The sequence below is a fragment of the Camelus bactrianus genome, chromosome 20 (assembly GCF_048773025.1).
Source record: "Camelus bactrianus isolate YW-2024 breed Bactrian camel chromosome 20, ASM4877302v1, whole genome shotgun sequence".
Lineage (NCBI taxonomy): Eukaryota > Metazoa > Chordata > Mammalia > Artiodactyla > Camelidae > Camelus > Camelus bactrianus.
This window is the reverse complement of record NC_133558.1, coordinates 6,532,334-6,555,482: the sequence shown is the minus strand read 5'-3', so window position 1 is coordinate 6,555,482 and position 23,149 is coordinate 6,532,334. Positions and strand designations below refer to the sequence as shown.

The 23,149-nt window shown below is 43.0% G+C and overlaps 1 protein-coding gene and 1 long non-coding RNA gene across 7 annotated transcripts in view; one reads left to right on the top strand and one right to left on the bottom strand.

The window, feature by feature from the left end:
- GCNT2 (glucosaminyl (N-acetyl) transferase 2 (I blood group)) overlaps positions 1–23,149 on the bottom strand; it is a 112,203-nt gene that overhangs the window by 42,947 nt on the left and 46,107 nt on the right. Inside the window, exon 1 of one of the 5 annotated variants that reach the window (XM_045509608.2) lies at positions 12,634–17,688. The exons of the other annotated variants lie outside the window; for them this stretch is intronic. Coding sequence (XP_045365564.2) covers positions 12,634–13,552 — 919 coding nt within the window. The 5' untranslated portion in view covers positions 13,553–17,688. Of the gene's footprint in view, positions 1–12,633; positions 17,689–23,149 lie in introns of those variants that run through there. 5 annotated transcript variants of the gene reach the window in all.
- Positions 9,846–22,365, top strand: LOC141574197 (uncharacterized). 2 transcript variants are annotated; one of them, XR_012500954.1, is made up of 3 exons: positions 9,846–11,420; positions 12,971–13,592; positions 19,333–22,365. It is a non-coding gene; the product is annotated as an uncharacterized LOC141574197 (long non-coding RNA). The 2 variants fall into 2 exon arrangements; XR_012500953.1 differs by having other exon boundaries at positions 9,846–12,737.

The window sequence follows — 23,149 nt, the reverse complement described above, 5'->3', positions numbered from 1 at the left end:
TCCCCGAACCACTAAGGAAGGAGGGCAAAATGATGAACATCTGTGGGTAGATTTACAGTGAACCTAAAAGAATACACTTAATTCTAACTTCACCGATGTTCCCCAGTGGATATAATCATGTCTCAGCAACACCCTGTGCAATGAGGGGAGAATCTAAAAGGAAAATACCTGTTATACAGTGTTACCTGTATCTCAAAACCCCCTCTGTTCACGCCACATTATGGCCTGAGAGATCGTCTTTCTGTAAAGAGGGAATTAATAGAAAAAATACAGGGTCTTGTGAATGGAAATGCTTCTTTTAACATTTACAATAAATGGGCAATGAAACCAGCAAATGTGAACCCATTTTATGGGGCAGAGTAATCAACCAGCCATTTGACCTCTCTGGTTCTCAATTTCCAACTTTGTACCACTTTAGGGTTGGAATTAGATGGTCCCTGAGACTCCTTTCAGCTCTAAATGTGATTATTCTAGAATCTGCACAGAACAAAGAGGGGGAACATCGCACTGGGGAGTTTGCTTGGGTTAAGTGCGGGGGAAAGCTGCAAATGTGGTAGCACAACTGACCAGAGAGAAACCGAGAAGGCTTGCTTGGAAGTGGGGTGGGGGGCAGTCAGCTCAGACAGACCAAAGTCCTAGGAGAGGAGACACCAGCCAGGCAGATGTCCAGCCCCCCCAGGAGTCACCCCACGCCCGGCCAGGACTTCAGGGTCTGCGATGGGCAGTGTCCACCTGGGACCCGGGAGGGCGTTTGGAGGCTTAGTCAGGAGGGTTCTCTTTTCTCTTTTCTCTTTTTCTTTTTCTATTTTCTCGGCTGAGCCCAAGTTGCACAGAGAAGTAGCTCCAACTTGAACTGAGGACAGAATTACAGATTTTCAAGGAAGGAGGAATTATGTGAGGACTGGGGCCAAGGAAGGTGGTGACTAAAGAGGATGTATCTAGAAGAGAGGACTGACGGTGGCAGCAAGCTGACTCCAGTAGGGTGATCTCAGTGTCTTCAGCTTGCTTGTGAGTAAGGATTGCAGTCTTATCTTCTGATATTGTCACAGTCAAGTTCTGACCTTTTAAAATCTGGCTGAAGAGAAAGATTATGGGGGAATGAGTATCACAGAAGTACACAGCCTAAGGGCAAAGCTTTGAAAGCACAACTTCTAACCTCTGAAAACACCGCACTGAAGTGGATACAAAGTAAATATATTTGGAAGGAAAAGATAGTCTCTTCAATAAATGGTCCTGGGAAGACTGGACAGCCACATGCAAAAGAATGAAACTGGATATCTCTCTTTCACCATATGCAAAAATTAACTCAAAAATGGATTAAAGACTTGAACGTGACACTTGAAACCATAAAACTCCTAGAAGAAAATGTAAGGGGGTTAAGCTCCTTGACACTGGTCCTGGTGATGGTTTTTTGGATTTGACACCAAAAGCACAAACAACGGAAACAAAAATAAACAAGTGGGACTGTATCAAACTAAAAACTTTCTGAACAGCAAAGGAACCCATCATCAAAACAAAAAGGTGACCAACTAAATGGGAGAAAATATTTAAAAATCATATATCTGATAAAGGGTAAATATCATATATATATACCATTCATACAACTTAATATCAAAAACCAACAATCCGATTAAAAAGTAGACTGAGGAACTGAATAGATATTTTTCCAAAGAAGGCATACAGACAGCCTACAGGTACATGAAAATGTGCTCAACATCACTAACGATCAGGGAAATGCAAATTAACACCATAATGAGCTATCACCTCCCACCTGTTTTAACGGCTATTATCAAAAAGACAAGAAATAACAAGTGTCAGCAAGGATATGGAGAAAGGAGAACACTTATGGGCTATTAGTGGGAATGTAAATTGGTGCAGCCACTATGGAAAACAGTATGGAGGTTCCTCAAAAACTTACAAGAATTACCACATGATCCAGCAATTCCACTTCCGGGGTATTTATCCACAGGAAATGAAAACACATACTCAAAAAAGATACATGCACCCCCATGTTTACTGCAGCATTATTTACAATACCCAAGACGTGGAAGCAACCTGTGTACCCATTGATGGATGATAGGTAAAGAAAATATGCATATATATGTGTATTCAGCCACAAAAAAGGTGGAAATCTTGCCATTTACGACGACACGGATGGACCTTGAGGACATTATGTTAAGTGAAATAAGTCAGACAGAGAAAGATAAATACTGTATGATTTCACTCACATGTGGTATCTAAAAACCAACCAACCAAACAAAAAACCCAAACACATAGTTACAGACAACAGATTGGTGGTCACCAGAGGTGGGGGATGGGCAAAATGGGTAAAGGGGGTCAAAAGGTACAAACTTCCAGTTATGAAATAAATAAGTCACAGGGATGTAATGTACATCATGGTTACTATAGTTAGTAATATCGTATTGTATCTTTGAAAGTTTTAAGTAAGTGTTAAAAATTCTCATCAAAAGGAAAAAAACCCCCAAAAAACGGAACTGTGTGTGGCAATGGATGTCAACCAGACCTGTTGTGGTAACCATTTCACAGTGTATATATAAATATTAAATCTTTATGTTGTACACCTGAAGCTAATATAATATTGTATGTTAATTATATCTCAATTTTGAAAAAGGTACATTTGGGAAGAATCTTCTTCCACTCATGGTTCTGTTCAAAAGCATCTCAGGAAAGAACGCCACGTACTATTCAGGTCAGAGGACCAGAGAAAGACAGGCGTTGAGAAACCACGTCAAGAACTGGTGAGTTAGGTCAAGCAACTTCACTTCTCTTTTCCTCTGTTAGGAGCCGTCTGTGTTAATGTGGGCGGCAGTGTGGAGTTGCTGAATTGGGCTCATGACATTGTATTGTATTTTTATGACTTACATGAAGATAACCTGTAATGGAAGTAAAACCTACGTCTAAACAATGTGTGGGCTTGGATCTGCATTAAATGGTAGAGTCCATGTTCACGTAAAAAAAAAAAAAGGCTCAGAACTTTTGCTTTCTTTACCTTAAATTCAATCAGCATTGCTTTCAGGCTGTTCTTTATCCACATAGATTAAAGTCAAGCGATCAGTGATGATGTAGTGAAGAAAAGAAAAGTAATGAATATGAAAAAAATGGCCAGTGAGAAAGTAATTAATATAATTGCTGCTTTGGACATAGCTTTCTGAGGCTGCAAATTGTCCACTCCAAGATCCAGGAAAAAAAAAAAAACCACTAAAAATCTCCACAGAGTCATTTGCTTCACCAAGTGATGGGTTACTGCCATCAAAGATGCGGCCCTATAAAAACCCAGATCTGGTCTTTAAAGCAGAATCCTCTGCTGTTGGGCCATTCTTTTTTACTTCTTTGGTGCAGAGTGAGGTGCTCATTGGTTAAGCTCACAGATTGTGGGCTTTGGGTTGAAGCACGGTCTAGCTTGAGCTGGGGCCACCCCCAGGATGAACTTGGCATTGAGGAACATTCCCAAGATGAGCAAGGTGCTTTGGAAAAAACCGGGAGAGGTCAGTCCCATTGCTGTTAATCAAGGGCAGGAAAGACTTCAGGAAAATCCCCAGGAAAAAACTGAATATGCTGGAAGATGCTGTCTGAGGCTGACTCCTCAGGATTTGGCAAAGGAATCTAGGCTGTTGGGGGGGAAGGTGCGGTGGTGGAGGGGTGGTGACTTGCGGCTGAGTGGGTAGAAGTGCTGAGGGACGTATTAAAATTTGTTTCCATTCGACTCAATTCAATATTTATTCTCAGCCCATGGGTACCCCCTGTGTCGGCCTGCTGAAAATACGAAAGACCCCAAAGAGACAATAGTAGTCAGGGTAATAGGGCATCCACATTCATGATCTTAAATGCAAAGATTGCAGAATGATGTAAAGGAGTTACAACAAAGGTTTACAAAATGGACACTTGAGAAAAAAATCAGGGAACACTTCCTGAACAACAAGGCATTGGATACAGACTTATTCAGGCCATTATTTAAATAGGAAAAATAGAGGACAATGACCCAAGTAAGGAGAAAGACAGGAAGAAAAGGACCACAGGCAGGAACACGAGGCATGGTTTTCCTGGAGTGTCTCTTTCAGGGGTGGCAGCTGTGGGAATTAATTCATCAGTGACATCGAGGTGATTTCCCACAGGGACATGCTGCTATCTGACATGCCACGTTGAGGTGTTTATACTGAATAATTCAAAAAGTGGTTGAGTTTCAACAGAAACTTTTGGGATTGAGAAGTTATTCTTAGAAGAATAGGTCAAGGGGATTAGAATGGTTTGAAGAGAGAGACTTGGGCTGGAGAGACCATGCGATGGGTCCAACAGTCCGCCTGGGGGATGGGCACCATGGCCGGGGTTAGAGCAGTAAAGCTGGGAACAGGAAGGGTGATACTGGCTAGAAACCCATCACAGACTGAATGTACAAAGTGTGTGATGAGATACCGGGGGGCTGGAAGAGGAGAAGTTGGCTGACATGGAGAATGGCAGTGCCGGTCCCAAATACAAGTTTCCCAAAGAGGGGTTATGAAAACAATGTCCTTTACACACATTTGACAACACACGATAGCTTCTTCCTGATGTTGAAGTCGTTGCTCAAAGTTCTGTGACAAAGTTTTGTCCAAAGGCTGCTGGCTTCAGAAAATCATCTCTTGGTAGCACATTTACCTCATCTGCCTTTTCAAGTAAAAACAACTCTTAGAAAAGAGCGATTCCATATGTTGCATCGTGGATAGAGGACAGAACACTAGATTAGAAATATGACGATCTGCACTCATTCCCTAGCTTTGTCGATTACTAGCCAATCAAAAATGCAACAAATTTTAGAGAAGGCATACATCCTACAGAGAGATCAGGCTGCAGAGTCCGTGTGTACAGGGCAAACAGCATACAACTAGAACTCCTTGGGAGAAATCTCTTGGGGATGTGCCACATTAAGATGACACGGAGTCCCTCTCTACTTCCAACACTGCCAGTCTCCCTTTAACCTGGGTCCAGATGATGGTTTCTTCTTACAAGCACCAGATGAAGAAGATGGCTTTAGCTGAGGGGCGATATTATGAGACGCTCACTGTATCTTTAAGATTCATGAGCCACAGGAACCAAGACCAAGCAGAATCCATGTCACGCTCACTGCGGACCCCCAACGCACTGGGTGGAGTGGAGGGCGGCGGAGGGATGGCCAAAACCATTTAAAATTACATACAGTGTGTGTGTGTGTGTGTGTGTGTGTGTGTGTGTGTGTGTGTGTGTGTGTGTGTCTACAGTTGAGTTTGTGCAAGTTAAATGAACTTCAAGGAGCCAAGACTCCATTGTTCTGAGCATTGCTCATGTGCCAGGCGACCGAGGAATATGGCAAACAAAATTAGCAGGTGTGGGTGCTACCCTTGAAGGTCAATCTAGGAGGCCACTAGGACTGCAAACACAGCACTGCAAGACTAACAGGTGTACAATGTGACACAGGACGATCGAGTCCACAGGAGCAAGAATTAGGAAAGGCTCTTCAGAGAGTGTGACTCTGAGCTGAATCTTCAAAGAAAAGCACATGTCAGTCAGAGGAGGGAGAGGGAGGAAGAGCATTCCAGAGCATCCTGGCAGGGGACTGGCACGAGTGGAGGCAGGGAGGCTGAAAGTGGCACTTTGGGGACCCACGATTGCCTGGTAGATAGAGCTGGTGCTTAGTATGGGATGGGGGTGGGGCGGGGCCTAGGGAGAGAAGTCGCTGCAAAGGCCGAGGGGCCACACTGCAGTGAGCTCCCCGTCTGGCAAAGAGGCTAGGACGCTATGCTGTCTGTGATGGGGATCCACAGATTTCTACAAATGAGAGAGACGTGATCACAAGATTGACGTGCATTTTTATCCAGTCATTCTGTCCCTGTGGAGGATGGATTAAAGCAGGCTGAGAATGGAGTCAGGGGAAGCAGTTAGAAAGAAATTCGCCTATCGTAGGACAGAGAGGAAGAGAGAGGGACGGCGGCACCAGACAGGGAGAGGGGCCTGTAGCCAGGGTCGGTTACTGACCGTTTCCTCTGCACCTGCCTTCAGCCAAGCCCTTGCGCGCATGCTCCTGCCTCTTCTGCCAATAACCCTCTGAACCTGGCGCTGCCGGGTCACGTCAGCCCCGTGGCCTTCACCCAAGGGCCTTGCCTGCTTCCAGCCGAATCCAGCCCTCCCCCTCCATCCTTCAGCCACAGCCACGCTGGCTGCTTTTCTGGCTCCTGAACACATGACACTTGTTCACCTCAGGATCTTGGCAATTCCTAGTCCCTCTGCTTAGAAACTCTTTCCCGTTCTGATGGCTTGTTTTCATTTGGTTTTTTGTTTTGCAGGGAGTGGAGGGAAGGTCATTATGTTTATTTATTTATTTATTTTTAAAAATTATTTATTTAATTAATTTGGGGGGGTGGGTAAGGCGGTAATTAGGCTTATTTATTTTCAGAGGAGGTACTGGGGACTGAACCCAGGACCTCCTGCATGCTAGACATGCACTCTACCACTGAGCTCTACCCGCCCCACCTCGTTCTCATTTTGGAGGTGCAGTTCATGTGTTATTTTCCCCAAGAAGCCTATCCTGACTCACCCTATTTAAAATAAGTCCCTTTGGAGGGGAGGGTAAAACTCAGTGGTAGAGAGTGTGCTTAGCATGCACTGGGTCCTGGGTTCAATCCCTGGTACCGCCAATGAAATAAATAAAGAAAGAAACCTAATGACCTCCCCCCAGCAAAACAAAACAAAACAAAACAAAACAAAAAACTGAAAAAAAATTAATAAAGCAGGTCCCTTCCTGTATCAGCCTGCAGGCTGACTGCACAGCACTTGTAATTTCTAATGATTTTCTCCGTCTACTTTTGATTATCTGTCTTCTACTTCCAGAATACTCCATGAGAGTAGAGGTTCTATTTGTCTTAGTTACAATTATATTCTTAGTCACTATTACAGCTCAGTACCTTGCACCGTGTCTAAGTGCTCAATAAATATTTATTGAATGAAAATCCATTTTATGGATGAAGAAAACAATAATAACAGTAACAGGGATAACCAAAACGAAGACTCAAAACATATGCTGGCGGGGAGGGTGTAGCTCAGTGGTAGAGCGTGTGCTTAGCATGCACGAGGTCCTGGATCTAAGTGCCGACCCAACAGGATTCTCGTGAAGACTAAACTGAGATAATGCAGACTCATAGGCAGATGTTCAGTAAACAGTAGTTTCCTGATCTTTTCTGTACCTTCTGCTCGCATGAGAAGACCAACATTTCCAGGAAAATGGGCTAAATATCCAGGTGACATAAGGAACAAGAGAAAAATATTCCTGGGTGGGTCTGATTATACAGTCATTCTCCAACCTTCATGAGACTTAGAATTAGCTAAACTTCATCTTCTGAACACTTGCTGTTATTGCAATAATTAAATGGAGAATTCATAAAACCAGGTTCAGTTTAATCTCAGTGTACACAAATCTTACCTCTGCTTCCCCTACGTGTTTTTTTTCATTCCTATTTCTTGCTGGGTAAATGCAGTATTTGTCTTAGGACAAGTCCCGTATTTTAATCTTAAATTTTCTCATCTGCAGAATGGGAACAATAGTCCTTCTCTGAAGAAGATTCTTATAAGAATTAAATGAGATACTAACTACTATATATAAAATAGATAAACAACAAGGTCCTACTGTATAGCACAGCGAACTATATTCAATACCTTGTAATAGCCTATAATGAAAAAGAATGTGAAAAGGAATATATTTATGTATAACTGAATCATTATTCTGTACACCAGAAATTAATACACTGTAAATTGACTATATGTCAATAAAAAAAATAATAAAGGAAGTTTCCTTAATTAAAAAAAAAAGTTAAATGAGATAATGTGCAGGGAGAGGGGACAGCTCAACTGGTAGAGGGAGTGCTTAGCATGCGTGAGATCCTGGGTTCTGTCCCCAGTACCTCGTCTAGAAATGAGTAAGTGTAATTACCTCCCCTACCCCTGCCAAAACAAAATAATTAAATAATATAATAATAAATAAATGAAATATTTTAAAAAAGAGATAATGTTCTAGAAATCTCTTTGCTTACTAAGTACTATCCAAATGTAACAACTATTATTGCAAAAAATAAATATACAGAAAAGTATATTTATATAAAATTATCAGTTACATTTATATTAAGTAATTAACTTATTTGTATGTGTATTTGATACTTGCATATTTATATTTATAAATATAAATTAAAATAGAATAATTATTATTAAAATGTTTTTATGCAGGAAGAGAAGCATGTTTATTGAAATCATGCTTTTCCCACAATTTAATTAGTATTCTCCGAGATACAATTGTTCAAGTGCTGAAAACCCATGTATCTCGTTAAATCTTCTCTCTAATCCGTGTGCGGCTGCCCATTGACAACCCCTACCTGCAGGACCAGGAATCCCCTGCAGGGGGCGTGCGCCTTTGGCTGCAGGGCATCGCTGCGAGGAAACATCGTTCCCCATAGCTTACCCTGAATCTTTAGCTTTAGGGTGAAAAAACGACCCAAGTGAGGCTGGTCAGCGTTCTTCATGACCCTGATTTTTTTAAGTAGAGGGATTTGGACCAAGCAGGAACAATCTGACTCCCCTGAGCCATTGCTGGAACCATTGGGGGAACATCCCTTTCTTTTCTCCTTGGAGTGCCAGCTGTGAGAAGCAGGTACCTGGAGCTCCTTCTGCCGTTTCTGACACCAGGTGGGGAGGACCAGCCTGAATAGAGCCAACAGAGACAGGGAGATCGAGTGATCAACTCAAACCAAACTGGAACTTTTCCTGGTTTTAACATGGAAAGTCTTAGGCCCAGGATCCCCCTCAGACCTGGGCAAACAGGGATGGGTTGGTCACCCCACAGAGAAAGGACCTGGCAGGAAAAGAGTCCCACATATACTGTTCCAAGCCCAGATCCAACTTTATTTTTGGGGACCCTCCTTGGGCACCTCAGTTCTATGACCCGGTAAGTTCTAGTGTCTGTTTAAGCAACTTTGAGTTGTTTCTGTCACATGCAACTTGAAGAGTCATAACACACTCCCAAAGAATGTCCCTGTATAAATAAAACTCAAAGTGAAAAAAGCAAAATAAATCAAAGTAGGATACATGCTATTTTTAAGATTGAAAAAAATGAGGAAATGTGATCACATGGTTGCTTGTGGGGTTGACCTAATTTATTTGACAAAGGGGTTCTGAAAAAAAAAAGTATACAAAATGGAAAAAGGGAAGAGGCAAATGAAAACATTCTTATGGAAGAAAAACATCATAGCATGAGAAAGGTCAGAGGAACACAGGAGCAGAAACCCAAAAGACCAAGCTCAGGGTGTGAGGGGGAAAAAAAAATGTGGCTGAAGCCACAGCACAGAGCAGTTTTGCCTTTTCATTAAGGATAGACGCCCCCCTTCCTTGTGAAGTGGGGCCAGAAGACAAGGTAGCCCCAGGAATGGACTGTGAAGGAACCAAACCAGCGGCAGCTTTTGCAGATACTACACAACTACACAAAACTTAAAGCAACATATCTAAAAGGCCTCTGGCACTCCACCCTGGGACAGGTGAGCCAAAGAAAATGCTCTGGGAATAACCAGAAAAGCGAGAGGAAATGGATTCTCTTAAAGGTGACATCTAGCAGTGACGGCAAGGATTGGAGATGCCAGGAAGTAGCAACATGCGCCAGAATTCAAGGTGAGCGCCTGCCCTCAGAGCCTCATGCTCTGTAGCGTGAGTCAGGGAAAGCTCTGCTCCTGGAGGGTTTCCTTTGAGACGATGGCCCAGGGAGAAATCTAGACCATCTGTCTGGTACACCAGCCACACAGGATGGAATGATGGCCACCCCTTCTGGCTTCCCCTGAAAAAAAGAAGTGAGACTGGGGCCCCCATGGAACTACTCTTGTTGGCCCTGTCCAGCGCAGTTTGGGGAAAAAAAACCTAAGCATGGAAAACCAAGAGAGAAGTTGTTTTCTCCATAGAAAGGCAACATGAAAAAAGAAAAAGTTTTTAAGCAGTGTGAAGATATGTGATTTAGTCCTACCTCTATGAATATACTTTCCCTTGAGTTTTAAACAAGTCTCTTTTTGTTTTCTGATATCACCTAGTAAAGGGTATTAACCATTTCCGTGGTCCTAGTCCTCTCGTGGGTGTTTCAGGGAGCCTGATATGCCTGTGCAGCGCCTTTCTAGCACAGACACTTGAATTTAGGATGTTTAGGATACAGAGAGAAGGAAACTTTGAGGGAGGAAAGGAACAGCCCGACCTGAACTTGCACATTTGCAAAAAAAGCTGTTTATGCTGTGTTTACCGAAGGACTTCCCCTACTTAAAACATGACACTGAAAATAGAAGACCCGATATGGTGAAAGGCTGTCTGATAATAAAGAACCAGATTCACCCACCAAATCTTACCTCACAAAGAAAACTCACGTGCAAAACCGCTGGAGTTATTGGAGTGTGTGATGGAAAATGGGGAGTTTGACCACTCTAGCATCTGATGGTTTGTTTTCTTTAAATCACTTGTAATTCAAGAAGTCCCCACCTACCAGCAGGATATCCTTCTGCTTTCTCCCTGAACCAGGATGCCTTCCGCAGTTTGAGAGGAAGGAGGCAGCACCCCAGGAAATGTCATGCTATTCTGAAAAAAACATCCTTTGCAGAATCAGACCACGGAGCCTCTCTGAGCGGAGCTCTTACTGCCAATTTCCCACAAGGGAAATGAAATTCACTCACCAAGGCTAAGAGGCAACAAGGCTGACAGAGTCCAGACTCACCCAACAGCATTTCTACAAATTCTCGACAGCCGCGTGCTAGGTGTTTATGTGGTTCTGGACCTTGTGTCTTCTGCAAAGAAAGGCAGAGGTAGGGACATAAAGGGTCTTGCCTACCTGGGGGCTCATTTTGTAGCTGGGGAGATGGGAGCGCCCAAGAGGCGACTGATACGGGGTCATGCTGTCACTGTGAGAGGGCAGAGACCAGCAAGTCGCCCCACAAACCTGCAGCAAAAAAGGTCTTCTTGCCTGTGTCTGTCTAGATACCATTCTTGGTTTTCCCACCTTGTCTGTGTGATTAGGGCTGGAAAGGAGAAAGGGGCTAAGAAAAGAAAAAAAAAAAAAGGAAGTAAAAGTTCTTTTTCCCTTGATTTTCTTAAATTGATTTGCCATTGATAAGGCTGACCATCCTTCTGCAAAGTGGCCATAGACAATTAACACTAACCCAAACCCAGGTTTTTCTTTTTTTAAGAAATGACAATTCAGGCTTTTGCAGAGTTGAGAAGCGCCTTCATCTCAATACGATCTCTGTGGAACCACGTGGCTAGGACCTTTATAAATCTCAAGGGAATCGTGCAAATAGACAGGGAATACATATTTAAATATGAACATCATCTAAGCAACTAACGCTCTCCAATGAGATGCCAGCGATGGAAACAACAGATAAAAGGTGAAAAGATGGTGGCGGGAGGAAGGGAGAGGTCAGGAAAGAGCAAGTGTACGGTACTGAGAGCGAGCCTGGTTCACTCGGCCAGTCACTCCGGGATTCAGAGACCAAACACGGTATTTTCCAGAGAATGCTGGCATGTTTACCGCCCAGCAGGCCCTGCCCTGCAGCCTGAGAGCACCTACCCATGTTTCCAACTTGGCAGCCCCCCAAAACCCAGAACAATGATGGCTTTTCTCTTGCTGTAATAATGCTGTAGAGTTCGTCAGAGATCCATTTTGTATTTTTCATTGAGTCCAAAGCATGCTGTTTCCTTCAGAAGAAATCCTATCATGTTTTGTATAGTTTTAAAAATAATTGATCTGGTCCATTAGTAAAGGTAGAACAGTCTTGATGAGAAAGAAAGGAGGGTCTTCTGGAATCTCATTGTTTATCTGAACTAAAAAATATATGTATATTTTGAAAACTCTTCACCTATGACATAGGGACATACATGAGTCCAAATATTTCTTCGCTCACGGGGTCTTAGGGAGACAGCTGTGGTGTCATAGTAAAGCCTCCTGCTTTCCCATTCATTCATTCATTCTCCTAATATGTATTTATTGAGCATTTACTATGTGTTCTATGCCTGGAGGATACAGCTGTTAACAAGGTAGAAAAATGACCCAACTTCATGGAGCTAATGCAGAGAAGGCCAAAAACAAACCCAGGCAAATAAGTAAGGGTGATAATTCCAGAAGGGGATAAACTTTTTGAAGGCAAAGGGTCGGGTGGTCAGCTTGGCTTCTCTGGGTTGATGACATCTGGCTGCTAAGAGGGAGCCTGTGGAGGTCTGGGAGTAGACAGCAGAGCAGCCCAGGCAAAGGCCCTGGGGTTACCATAAGTGTGACAAGTTAGGGGCAAAGAAAGAACACCAGTGGGGACCGAGAACAATAATCCCCACTGTGGTAAAACTTTAATAAGATGATGAGTGCAAAAGAACACGATGAACTGTAAAGCCATGCCACGGAAGGGTGTTCTTGGCTTTGCTAGACTATTTTATTCCCTATCGCCTAAAGAACATCATTCTTTAGGTGTTTAGAGTTTAGAAAGGATGAGGGTGAAAACCATACACTTCAGTTTTCATCTTCTACTTCTCATAAAAACGAGCAGGCTCTCGAAAAGCCTGTTCCAAGACAGCACATTGCCTTCATGTGAAACATGAAATCTCACCTACCTGGAATCCTATTGAGTGTCACCCAGAAATGTTCATCGGGACTGAAGGTGTCTTTGGACCACTGGAGCAAGTCAGCAGCCCGGGGGTCGTGGAGAACAAAGCTGGTAAACGCTCTTGACAGAGCAACGTAGGCAGAGCCAAAGTAGATGGTGAGATTATGGGGAGGAGGTGGTTTCAGTGTTGTGGTTCTTATCACGTAGGAAAGCTCTTTGCCCAGGTGCTCTCGGTGGACATACTTGGTCCGTCCAATAGCGTGGGCTGGGGGCAGCACCCCTGGGGTGATGTTTTTCCCTTTAAAGCCTTTCAGATACTGAACAATTTCCCTGTTGGTTTTCAGGGGGAAATCCTGCCCGCAGGTGTTGATGGCGTACTTCCAGGGCACCTCTAAGGCTGTAAGATCTTTGATGCAGTTCAGGTCAGCCTGGAGCCTGGAAATCCCACCATAGACCACTGGCTCCATCTTGGAAGCCAAAAAAGCATTTGGGAAGCAGCCCAGTAATTGCTCCACTGCATCTTTAAATTCAACTGTCGCTTTCTCATCCACATGAACACAGTAAACATTCTGAGGCATGTAAATTGCCCTGAAGAGCCTTGCAAAGGTATCGAAATTATGATGGATGACCATAATGTATGCCAAAGGAAAGTCAGCTTCTTCTTTCGATAAGGGGGCCATGATGTAGTGGCTTTGGGTCAGGTATTCCTTGCAAGAGGACTTCTCGTGTATCATCAGTTTGTTTCTCCAGAGGAAGGGTGTTTTGCCTTTGATAAACGATGCGCAAACTTGAGTCAGCATCAAAGTGTCTGAGCTATTTAACCTCTGGAAGCTTTGCTCTCCCCCAAAACCAAGCACATAGAACACGATAAAAATGATGACGCAAGAGACAGAAACTATAAAGAGGGAACGCATCAATGAAGGCATGCCTCCAAGAGGAGCAGGATTGCAAAGACCGTCAAAATCTGTAAGTCCTTTCCCAAACTTACTTGTTCCTCTGAGTTCTTACTTTGGTACGTACTCCAGTCATTCCTGCCCTGGAGGAGACGCTGTGAATTTATTCGGTTTCATCCTGGGAGTCCAGCTGCTGGCTCTCTCCCTGCGCTGATATTAGCAACTGATTCCGCCTCGTCCTTTGCCTCTCTCAAACCGCCTTTGTCTAAATCCCAGTAGCAGGTTGCTTAAGCCCAGCCTTTTCCCCTCCCTCTGGCTCCCTGCTTGCATCGGCTAGCTGTGTCACTAAAACCCTGCTCATTCCGTTTCCCCTGCCGATTTAGTTTCTCAACTCTCTTTTCTTTCATTTCCTGAGGTTCCCCCCACCCCCGCCCCTGCCCCCTCGCCCCTTGTTATTGTCATTCGGGGAATTAGTGCAGTAAAAGCCAAAGTTGAAATGATGTGTTCAGGCAGGCGTGCCTGTTTCCTGCTAGCCATCCCCTCCTGTTGCTGATGGCAGGGATCCACAGCCTGGTCCCCGACTCTTCCAGTACATTCCACTGGGTATCATGTAGCCTCCATTCTCAAATATGCCGCTTTGATGGAAAAAAATGACCGAAGTGACAAGATCGAAAAGAAAAGAGACCCTCAGTCATCTGGCTCTTTTGTAATGCTTTCTGGCCCCGCCCCACCCTTTTCTAAAAGAAGAGCTCACAGGAGTTTCAGTCCTTGGGGATCCGAAATTGCAGGGCTCTTGGTCCTGTGACTTTGAGGTTGGGGGCAGCCCGTCTCCTCCCACTTCCAGCGTCCACTGTGCTGCTTGTCATAGGATGCTGAGGTCGAATGAGCAAATCCCGAGCTACATCCCCTGATTTAGATGGGACCTTAAATCTTCACCAGAAAGCACTTGAATCGTGGCACAAATGATGCTCAGATCAGGGGACCTAAAGGGCACTCAGGTTTTAACCACCCAGAGAACATCATCTGATACTCAGAGAAGTGCTGTCTACCTGCTCAGTTAAGTTCATCGAACCACCGAGGAAACAAACGCTGTTTCCCCCTATTTGTAAATAGCAGTGTTTTGGCTGAAGTGCTTCAAACTCTTTTACTTAGAAGGTTCTCATCTTTCACCTTTCACTTTTCCACTAGCTCTTTTTAAAATACAGGTCAACGTACTTTTTTTACAATGCGTTCTAAAACATCAAGGTGACTATTGCATATCTTCTCATTTTTCTTCACCTTTAAAAAAGTTTTATTTCTTTATATGGAGGTCCAGGGGATTGAACCCAGGACCTTGTGCGTGCTGAGCATGCGCTCTACCACTGAGCTATACCCTCCCCGCTGAAAATGACTTAAAATTCATGACAACGGAAAATTCAATCCCAACCTTCTTTTTTTTTTTTTTTTTTTTTTTTTTGGATTCCCCCAAATAATACGTTTAAACATCAGGTGATTGTATCTCCTATTTCAAAACAACAGAGAGTAATTTCAGGATCTAGTTTGGCCAAAGCTTTTTGGCTTAGAATGAATATTAAAATATTTTAAATACTTGCAGTTTGACAAAGCGTTCCACTACATGACTTAATCAGGCCAGCAGAGTCTATTTACGCTTTTATTTCCAACTGGCCAACAACCCGGGGTTCAGATTTATACATACGGAGGAGAAACATGAATGTTACTATATTGAGAAATACAGACAGTAGCTAAATTAGGAACTTGCATCATACTTCTGGAGTCAATCTGTTATTTAAAACTGCATTGTCTGAGTGTTGAAAACAGAGCTTTTTCCTGTTGTCCTTTTGGCTGTCCTTCGGTATTAAACAATCCCTACAAGAGAGCTTTTTTTAAAAAAACCACTTGTTGGTGGGGTGGGTTATAGCAGAAGTGGTAGAGTGTTTGCTTAGTATGCATGAGGTTCTGGGTTCTATCCCCAGTGCCTCCTCTAAGAATAAGTAAGTAAACCTAATTACCTCCCCCCACCAAAAAAATTTAAAAATAAAAACTGCTTGTTGTAATAGGGGAAGGCCATTACCTGGCCCCTTTCCTTCCCAACAGGCCTTGTGACCTGTTTATCCAGATGAGACACAGGCATTTGGGGGCATTATTTACCTGTTTATATGTATTGAGTTAGTAAATGAATGTGTCTACATCCTCCATGGTTCCAGGTGCTCCTGAGTAAATGTTCTTTTAACTAGAATTGGGAACAGAGCAACAGGTATCTTTTCTTCTGATCAGTTTCAACAAAAACTATGATCAGATGGGTTGACCAGACAGATTAAATGACACTGAACCAAACCAAAACAAAACACAAAACACCCCACAACATTTTAATCACATTAAACACATAAGATGTGCTTTCTCTTTTATGTCAAGGAAGGGTTATCCATTAACCCCCATGATTACTAATGGAGAACAGTGCAAAACCCAGGGAACCTGAGTTCTAGCCACATTTCCACCTTTAAAGGTAGAAACCATTTTCAGCTATGGAAGAAGGAATGTTGAAACCCATGTTTTGCCCACTGTTTTAATTTATATGTTAGAAGAGCAAAGACTAGGAGAGCCATCACGATTTTTTTCTTTAAAGCCAATATCTAGTTACCCGGAGGTGTGATTTTACCAGACAAACAGTACTTTTTTCTCTTGCCTCTCAGCCCACGCCTGTATGGAGACCTAACTGTAAATGTAACCGCAGCAGCACCAAGTTATAGCCCCACATCCTCGCGCATCTTCCCCTGGTTTAATTGCATGTACTTATGCAAACGCCATTATACTTTCATAATTGTTCTGGGACTTGTTTTTCCGTTCTCAATTAACTGCTATCCTGTAGTGGAGAAAGAAATTGAGGGGACACAGGCTTGAGCAAAACTGCTGGATTTATTATGTTATGTAACAGGGAAAGGGCACCGAGAGGGCTGGGTCTGATAAGGTTTGTTGGCGTGTCATTGAGAGGTGTAAGGCAGAAAAGATTAGGTAAGTGAGGTCCTTGGTCTTGCAGGTTGCTGTTCTTTGGAAGGTCATTTTTGTGTGGTTTGTGCTGTTACTGAAGCAGGTCAAATGACTCAGGGATTCATTCTTAATTATCAAATGTAGGGATTTATTTTTCCCCCTTGGAACTTAGAGTATTTCATGAGAAAGCAGAGAATGGTGACAATCCAGTTCACTTTGTACAGCCAATTAATTCTGCTGCGGGTGTCCAGATGGTTTGTAAACGAAACCTTTTGTCTATCGATCGATCTATCGATCTGTGTATTTATGTATGTATGTATATTTTTCTTAAAATGATCATAATGCTAAAGCGAAGAAGAATGTAGACATTTCCAAAGCACATCTTTAACTAAAAAAACAGTTCTCCCATAACTCAGAAGTCCTCCAGTGGGGTTCGCTGGGGAAGATCCACCTTCTCCTGGGACTCAATCATTTTCCTTTCTACACCGCTCATCTAATTAGCAGCACAGAAGTTGTTGTCTAGATCACAGAACCCAAAGCGTGATTTCAAACCCTTGTCTCAGAGCGGGGAAGAAGTTTAATACCCAGACTTTTCAAGAACCTAGGTGGCAGGTTCAGAAGGCATCCATACTAGGTCATACCATGGTAGTGTGAGCTGCAGGAATCTGCATCTGATTTTGATGTAGCAAAGGCATCACTTCCTGGATGCTAAGCAAATATTTGCAAAAGACACCACACACAAATTCCCATAGGCAAATGTCAAAGTGTGTGCAGACAGGACGCAATCTTCTGGTAGCAGAAATGTAGCAGTTAATGCTACGAAGAGCCTGTTATTGGGGGACTTAGAAAATGAAAAATGATCCCAAATAGGTCACAGCCAATAAACAGTTCAGGGTGAAACTCACCACTGAATTTGCTTGTGGAAATTAACTGCTTAACTTTAGAGGAAGAACTGACTCATGGTTTTACCAAAATACTTGTTTCCAGAAAGGATTCAGCCAAACTAGGTGTGCCTGTGGCTTGAGGTTGAGGAGAGTTTAGATCAAAAGTCTGCAAACTTCTGTTTAACATCTCTACATGGAAGGGCTGTTAAAATACAGGTTGCAGGGTCCCCCACCCCAAGAAGTCAGTTAGTTTCAGGTGGAATTTAATCATTTGCATTTCTAACAAGGTCTTGAGACCAAAGTTTGAGAAATAATGGATCAGATGCCAAAATTCAATGATTTCTTTTTCCTCAGTGACCTGCCTCCCCCTGACCTATTTTCCTAAGACTAAGTAAGAAATATACTGTAAACAAAACAGCCTATGTTGCGGGATAAACAATATTGTATAATTTGGAAATACTTAATAAGCATGAATTCAAACGGTGGATAATCTGATCCCTTCAATAAAATTTACAATGGAAAGATAATTGGTACTTTTAGGAAGAGTGAAAGAAAATGGATATACAGAAAGGTGCTAAGTTGCTATTATTTACATAAGACAAACCCTAGTCGCAAATCATCCTGCTGCAAATGCATGCTCGAATTTACTGTACACAGCAAGCACACCTGTGCGTAATCCCAGTCTTCCACAAAATATAGATTACTATTATTTACCGACAAACAACGATGCTTTGAGTATCTAGTGTGATAAGCTGCCATGGGGGAGGCTGTAGAAGGATACAAAAATTTTTCTAAAAATGAACAAGAGTCAGAAGATACCCAACACTGGGGCAGAGGCAGAGCAACCGGACCACTCATGCACTGCCGTTGGACACGTGAATTGGGACAACGATGGACAACTGGCAATGTCTGTTCAGGGTGAGCACAGACATATCCTCTGACCCAGCAATTCCATTCCCAGGTATTTACACAACAGAAACGTGTCCAAGTTCATCCAAGGACACACAGCTCAACGTTCACTGCCGCCATGTTTATAACGGACCCAAATGCCCACCCACAGTTGGCTGTTATATAGTTAGTTAAATGGTTATAGTTAGAGTTGTTATAATTATATAGCTATTTGGTGATAGTGTATAACCACAGTTGTATAGTTACATAGCAGTGTTTCTCAACCTTGGCGCTCTTGGCACTTGGCCCCATTGTGCCTTGCCATGGGGGCTGTCCCGTGCCCAGCAGTATCTGCAGCAGCATCCCTGGTCTCTACCCACCAGTTGCCACTATCACCCCCTGCCCTTCCCCCTCCCCAAGCTGTGAAAACCAAAAAACGCCTCCAGATATCGCCAGGTGTTCCCTGGGGGACAGAATCGTCTCCGCCCACCCGCACCTCCCAGAGCCGTGAGACTGAATCCGTAGAGCTACCCGCAGCGACAGCAAGAGGGACTCTCGCAAACATAACCCTGAGCCAACAAGGGCAGACAGAAAAAGCGCTTGCCGTGTGTTTCTATTTCCATAAAGGACAAAAGCAGGTAAAAGCATCTCTGCTGTCAGACATCAGGGTGGTGACTGGGGTGTCGCTCATGCTGTGTGCCTTGCTGTGGGGGCAGTCCCGTGCCCTGCATCAGCCTGAGCCCTAATGATATGTGCCCTTTTCTATGTTATATAATATCTCACCAGAAATGAATGAATGAATGAATGAATGAATAGAATGAGTCAAAGTCCTTCACCTAGAAATACTCTTCCAGAGGAGTCTTCCAGGTGAGTGGGGATCAGGTGTCTTTCTGGAATAACTGGTTTGTATGGTTATCACTGATGATCAACTGCTCTGCAGTACCGCATACCAGAGCCCACATAATTTCTTCCTTAAGCAGACCAAGGGTGTTTCCACTCTGCCTCCCAACATTAACCACCCTTGGCCACGACCTGACCACTTTTCCTTCCTACCAGGGAACGACACCCAGCAGAAAAGGAGCCAGGAGAAAACAGAGCAGGAGGTCAACACTTAATTCAAAAACGTTTTGCGCTCATCAACACAGAACTGACTGCCAGCCTTTAAAGCACGTGTCATCTAAACTGGATAAGGATGGAGGGGCCACCTGCGCTGACAAGGACAACGTATGTTAAAACGGGGTACCAGAAAGTGTGAATGACACCGGATAGCTGGTGTTAGGGGCTGTCCTTCCACCTCCCCCAAGGTACCCACTGAGGAAACTCTGAGTCTCAACTCAGAAGGTCACTGGTCTCCAGGAGGCTGCCACTACAGGGAACAGTTGGGGAACTGAGCTAGAAGCACTCCACACGCTTTGGGAAAAGATGGAGCCATTTCCAGCTGTGCCCAGAAGGAGGCTGTGCAAGGCTGTTCCGGGCTCCATGACCTGCAGAACGACTTCAGGTTTCTATTCTCAGGCTCCATCTCTTGCCAGTAGTGACCTATTGTTGCCATTAATTTTATTCCCAATCCTGCTTTGTCCTTAATTTCATTTCCCCTCCTATCTTAACCTTCCCTTTTATGGTTTTGAAGCTAGGAAGCAAAGAAAGCCTTAAACCCACCCTACACTCAGCTTTTGCCTGATTCGTAAGACTGAAGCCTTTGGCGTCTCACAGAGCAGAACTGAGCCCTGTCAAGTCGCAAAGAGCAGCTAAACACAGCTGCATACAGCTCAGCATTTGCATGGAAAATTCTACCGGGAAGCGGGGCGGTGGCGGTGGGGGGGGGGGACCTGATTTACTTTCCGTAAAAATTGTTATGATTTTTCACCCCGGCTAGAAGGAGGCTAGTTAAGATTGCAGAGATTATAGGAATTTGAAGTTCACTTCATTCCTAATAAGGAGAAAACTAGAGAGATACATTTATGAATCCTTGGAGGAAAAAAACAAATGGTTACGAAACTCTGTCAGATGCAGCCCTGAATGTGTTGAGCTGGATAACACAAGAAGAGGTGTTGAAGCAGCAAAGAGGTGTAGATTTAAACACCCACCCCCTCTAAGTTTCTAGGTGGTCAAATATAGCTAGCACAGACCAATGCACACACACGCAAATGGAGACCACTGCCAAGGGCTTCTCTTGTGAAATGGAAGAAACAAAAAGAAAAAGCCACAAAACCCTAACTAGGACTCCAGCATAAACCCCTTCATCTCACTGTTAAAGAGCTGGCAGAAAGGCCAGAGACTAGAGATAGCAAATAAGGTTTTTGTTAGGCAGGAGGGAATTGTAGCCATTTGATTCTTTTTAAAAATTAAAAAAAAATTTATATTTTATTGACATGAAATTGATTTACAATGTTATTTCCAGGTGTGCAGCAAAGCGATTCAGTTATTCATATACATACATATATATACATATGTTTCCAGATTTTTTTCCATTATAGGTTATATGTGAAATTGAATATATTCCCTGTGCTATATAGTAGGTCCTTGTTTATCTGTTTTATATATAGTAGTGTGTATCTGTTAACCCCAGGCATTTGGTTTTTAAAAGGAGTAGGAATTACGGTTTGCATAAAACCACAGAAAAGGGGTCAAATCTTAGTAACTACATGTTAGTGCATGTTAGTAACTACAGTGTCTCAATTAAATGGGTTGTTTTAATGCTCACAGATATAGAGGACAAACTAGCAGTCACCAGTGGGGGAGGGAATGGGGGTGGAAGGTACAAACTACTGGGTGTAAAATAGGGTCAGGGATGGATGGTACAACACGGGGACTATAGCCAGTAGTTTGCAATAAGTGTAAATGGAAAGTAAATTTTTACTTTGATTTAATGTAATTTAATTTAAAAATAGTATTAAAAATTCATTTTAAAAATAAAAAATAAAAAGGGCATTAAAATAAATAAAATAAAACAGAGAAACAAACAAACAAAATAAATGGGTTGCTTTATTTTTTAAGTGAGTCTTAGCTAATTGCTTAGTCATATGATTCAGGAAGTAGAAACCTGAATTAACATTTTGGACCTGAAATGTGAATGTTGGGCAATTTCATCTTTTAATCTACCCCATCTTCGAAACAAATTTAAGTGTCTTGACTTTGGCACTTAAGAGCTGAGTGTCCTTGGGAAAGTAACACAAACTCTCCACACCTCGGTTTCCTCATCTATAAAACAGGGATCAAAACAACACCGAGACTGAAAGAAACAATGTCCAAAAGGCACTTAGTCCTCTTCTAAGAAGACAGACCAAAGGCCAACAAGCACATGAGAAGATGTTCAACATCATTGCTCATTAGGGAAACGCAAGTCAAACTACAGGCAATACCACTGCACGCCCACCGGAATGCGTGAAATTAAAGACAGACAATGATGTGAAGAAACTGGAACCTTCACACACTGCTGATGGGAACGCAAAATGTTGCAACTGCTTTGGAAACCAGCTCGGCAGTTCCTCAAAATGTTAAACATAGAGTTAACAGACACCAGCAGTTTCACTTTTAGAATCTACCCTGGAAAAATGAAAATGTGTTTATACAAGGACTTGCCCCGGAAAGTTCATAGCAGCATTATTCCTAATGGCCAAGAAGTAGAAGCAACTCAAATGTCTATCAGTGGATGAATGGATAGACAAAATGTGGTATATCCACACAATGGAATAGTAGTCACCCATCTAAAGGAGTGAAGTTCTGATTCACGGTCCAACATGGATGAACTTCAAACTATCACATTCAGTAGAAAGACCCAAACATGAAGAAATACATCCAGCTTGATTTATACAAAACGTCCAGAAAAGGCAAATCCAGACAGAAATCGAAGGGTCGGGTGTGGAAATGGAGCGTGGCAGTAAGTGGACATGAGGTTTCTTTGAAAGGTGATTAAAATATTCTCAATTAAATTGGGGTCATGGTGGCACACCTGTAAATATACTAAAAATCATCAAATCGCTGACTTGAAATGAGCAAATTTTACGGTTATGTGAATCATGTACCTGAATTACAAACCTCCGTTCTTTTTTTTTAAACATTTTTTATTGATTTATAATCATTTTACAATGTTGTGTCAAATTCCAGTGTAGAGCACAATTTTTCAGTTATACGTGAACATATATATTCATTGTCACATTTTTTTCTCTGTGAGCTACCGTAAGATCTTGTGTATATTTCCCTGTGCTGTACAGTATAATCTTGCTTATCTGCTCCAAAGTTTTGAAATCCCGTCTATCCCTTCCCAAACCTCCGTTCTTTGATGTGTAAAGCATACCTCAGTAAAACTGTTAACTTAGGGAGAAAAAGGCAGTTTCTTCAAGTGCCTGACACTGAGACGACCTCATGTGATGGTGATTCACTGGCCTTCAAGAAAGGCTTTGTAGTGACTAACCCTGGGTCGATTATAAGCTGTCAGTGACTAAGACAGTCAAAAACTTCCGTGTTCACATGCAAGCAACACCACGTTTATTTTACACTAACAATGCAGGTGAACTGAATTCCACCTGACACCCAGCGCTGTGTGGGCTGCAGCCTGGAAAGATAGAAATCTCACTGGACACTCCAGGATTCTGCATTCTGTCCGTTTCCACAGATACTGAAATGACAAACTCCCAAGAAGATAAGGGCTATCAGGGAGGGGAAAAAAGAGCCCAGAGGACAAATATCAACTCTGCCCCAGGCGTGGTGGGTGGTCAGTGGTCAGTGATTTCACAGAGCTCAGGGCCTTCAAAGATAATCAGAATTTCTCCAGGCAAAGAGAGGCCTAGGGCAAAAACCAGCACAAAGGCCGAGAGGTCGGCTTGGGGCTTAGCAATTACACAAGGAATTCAAGTGGTAGCAGAAGAAAGCA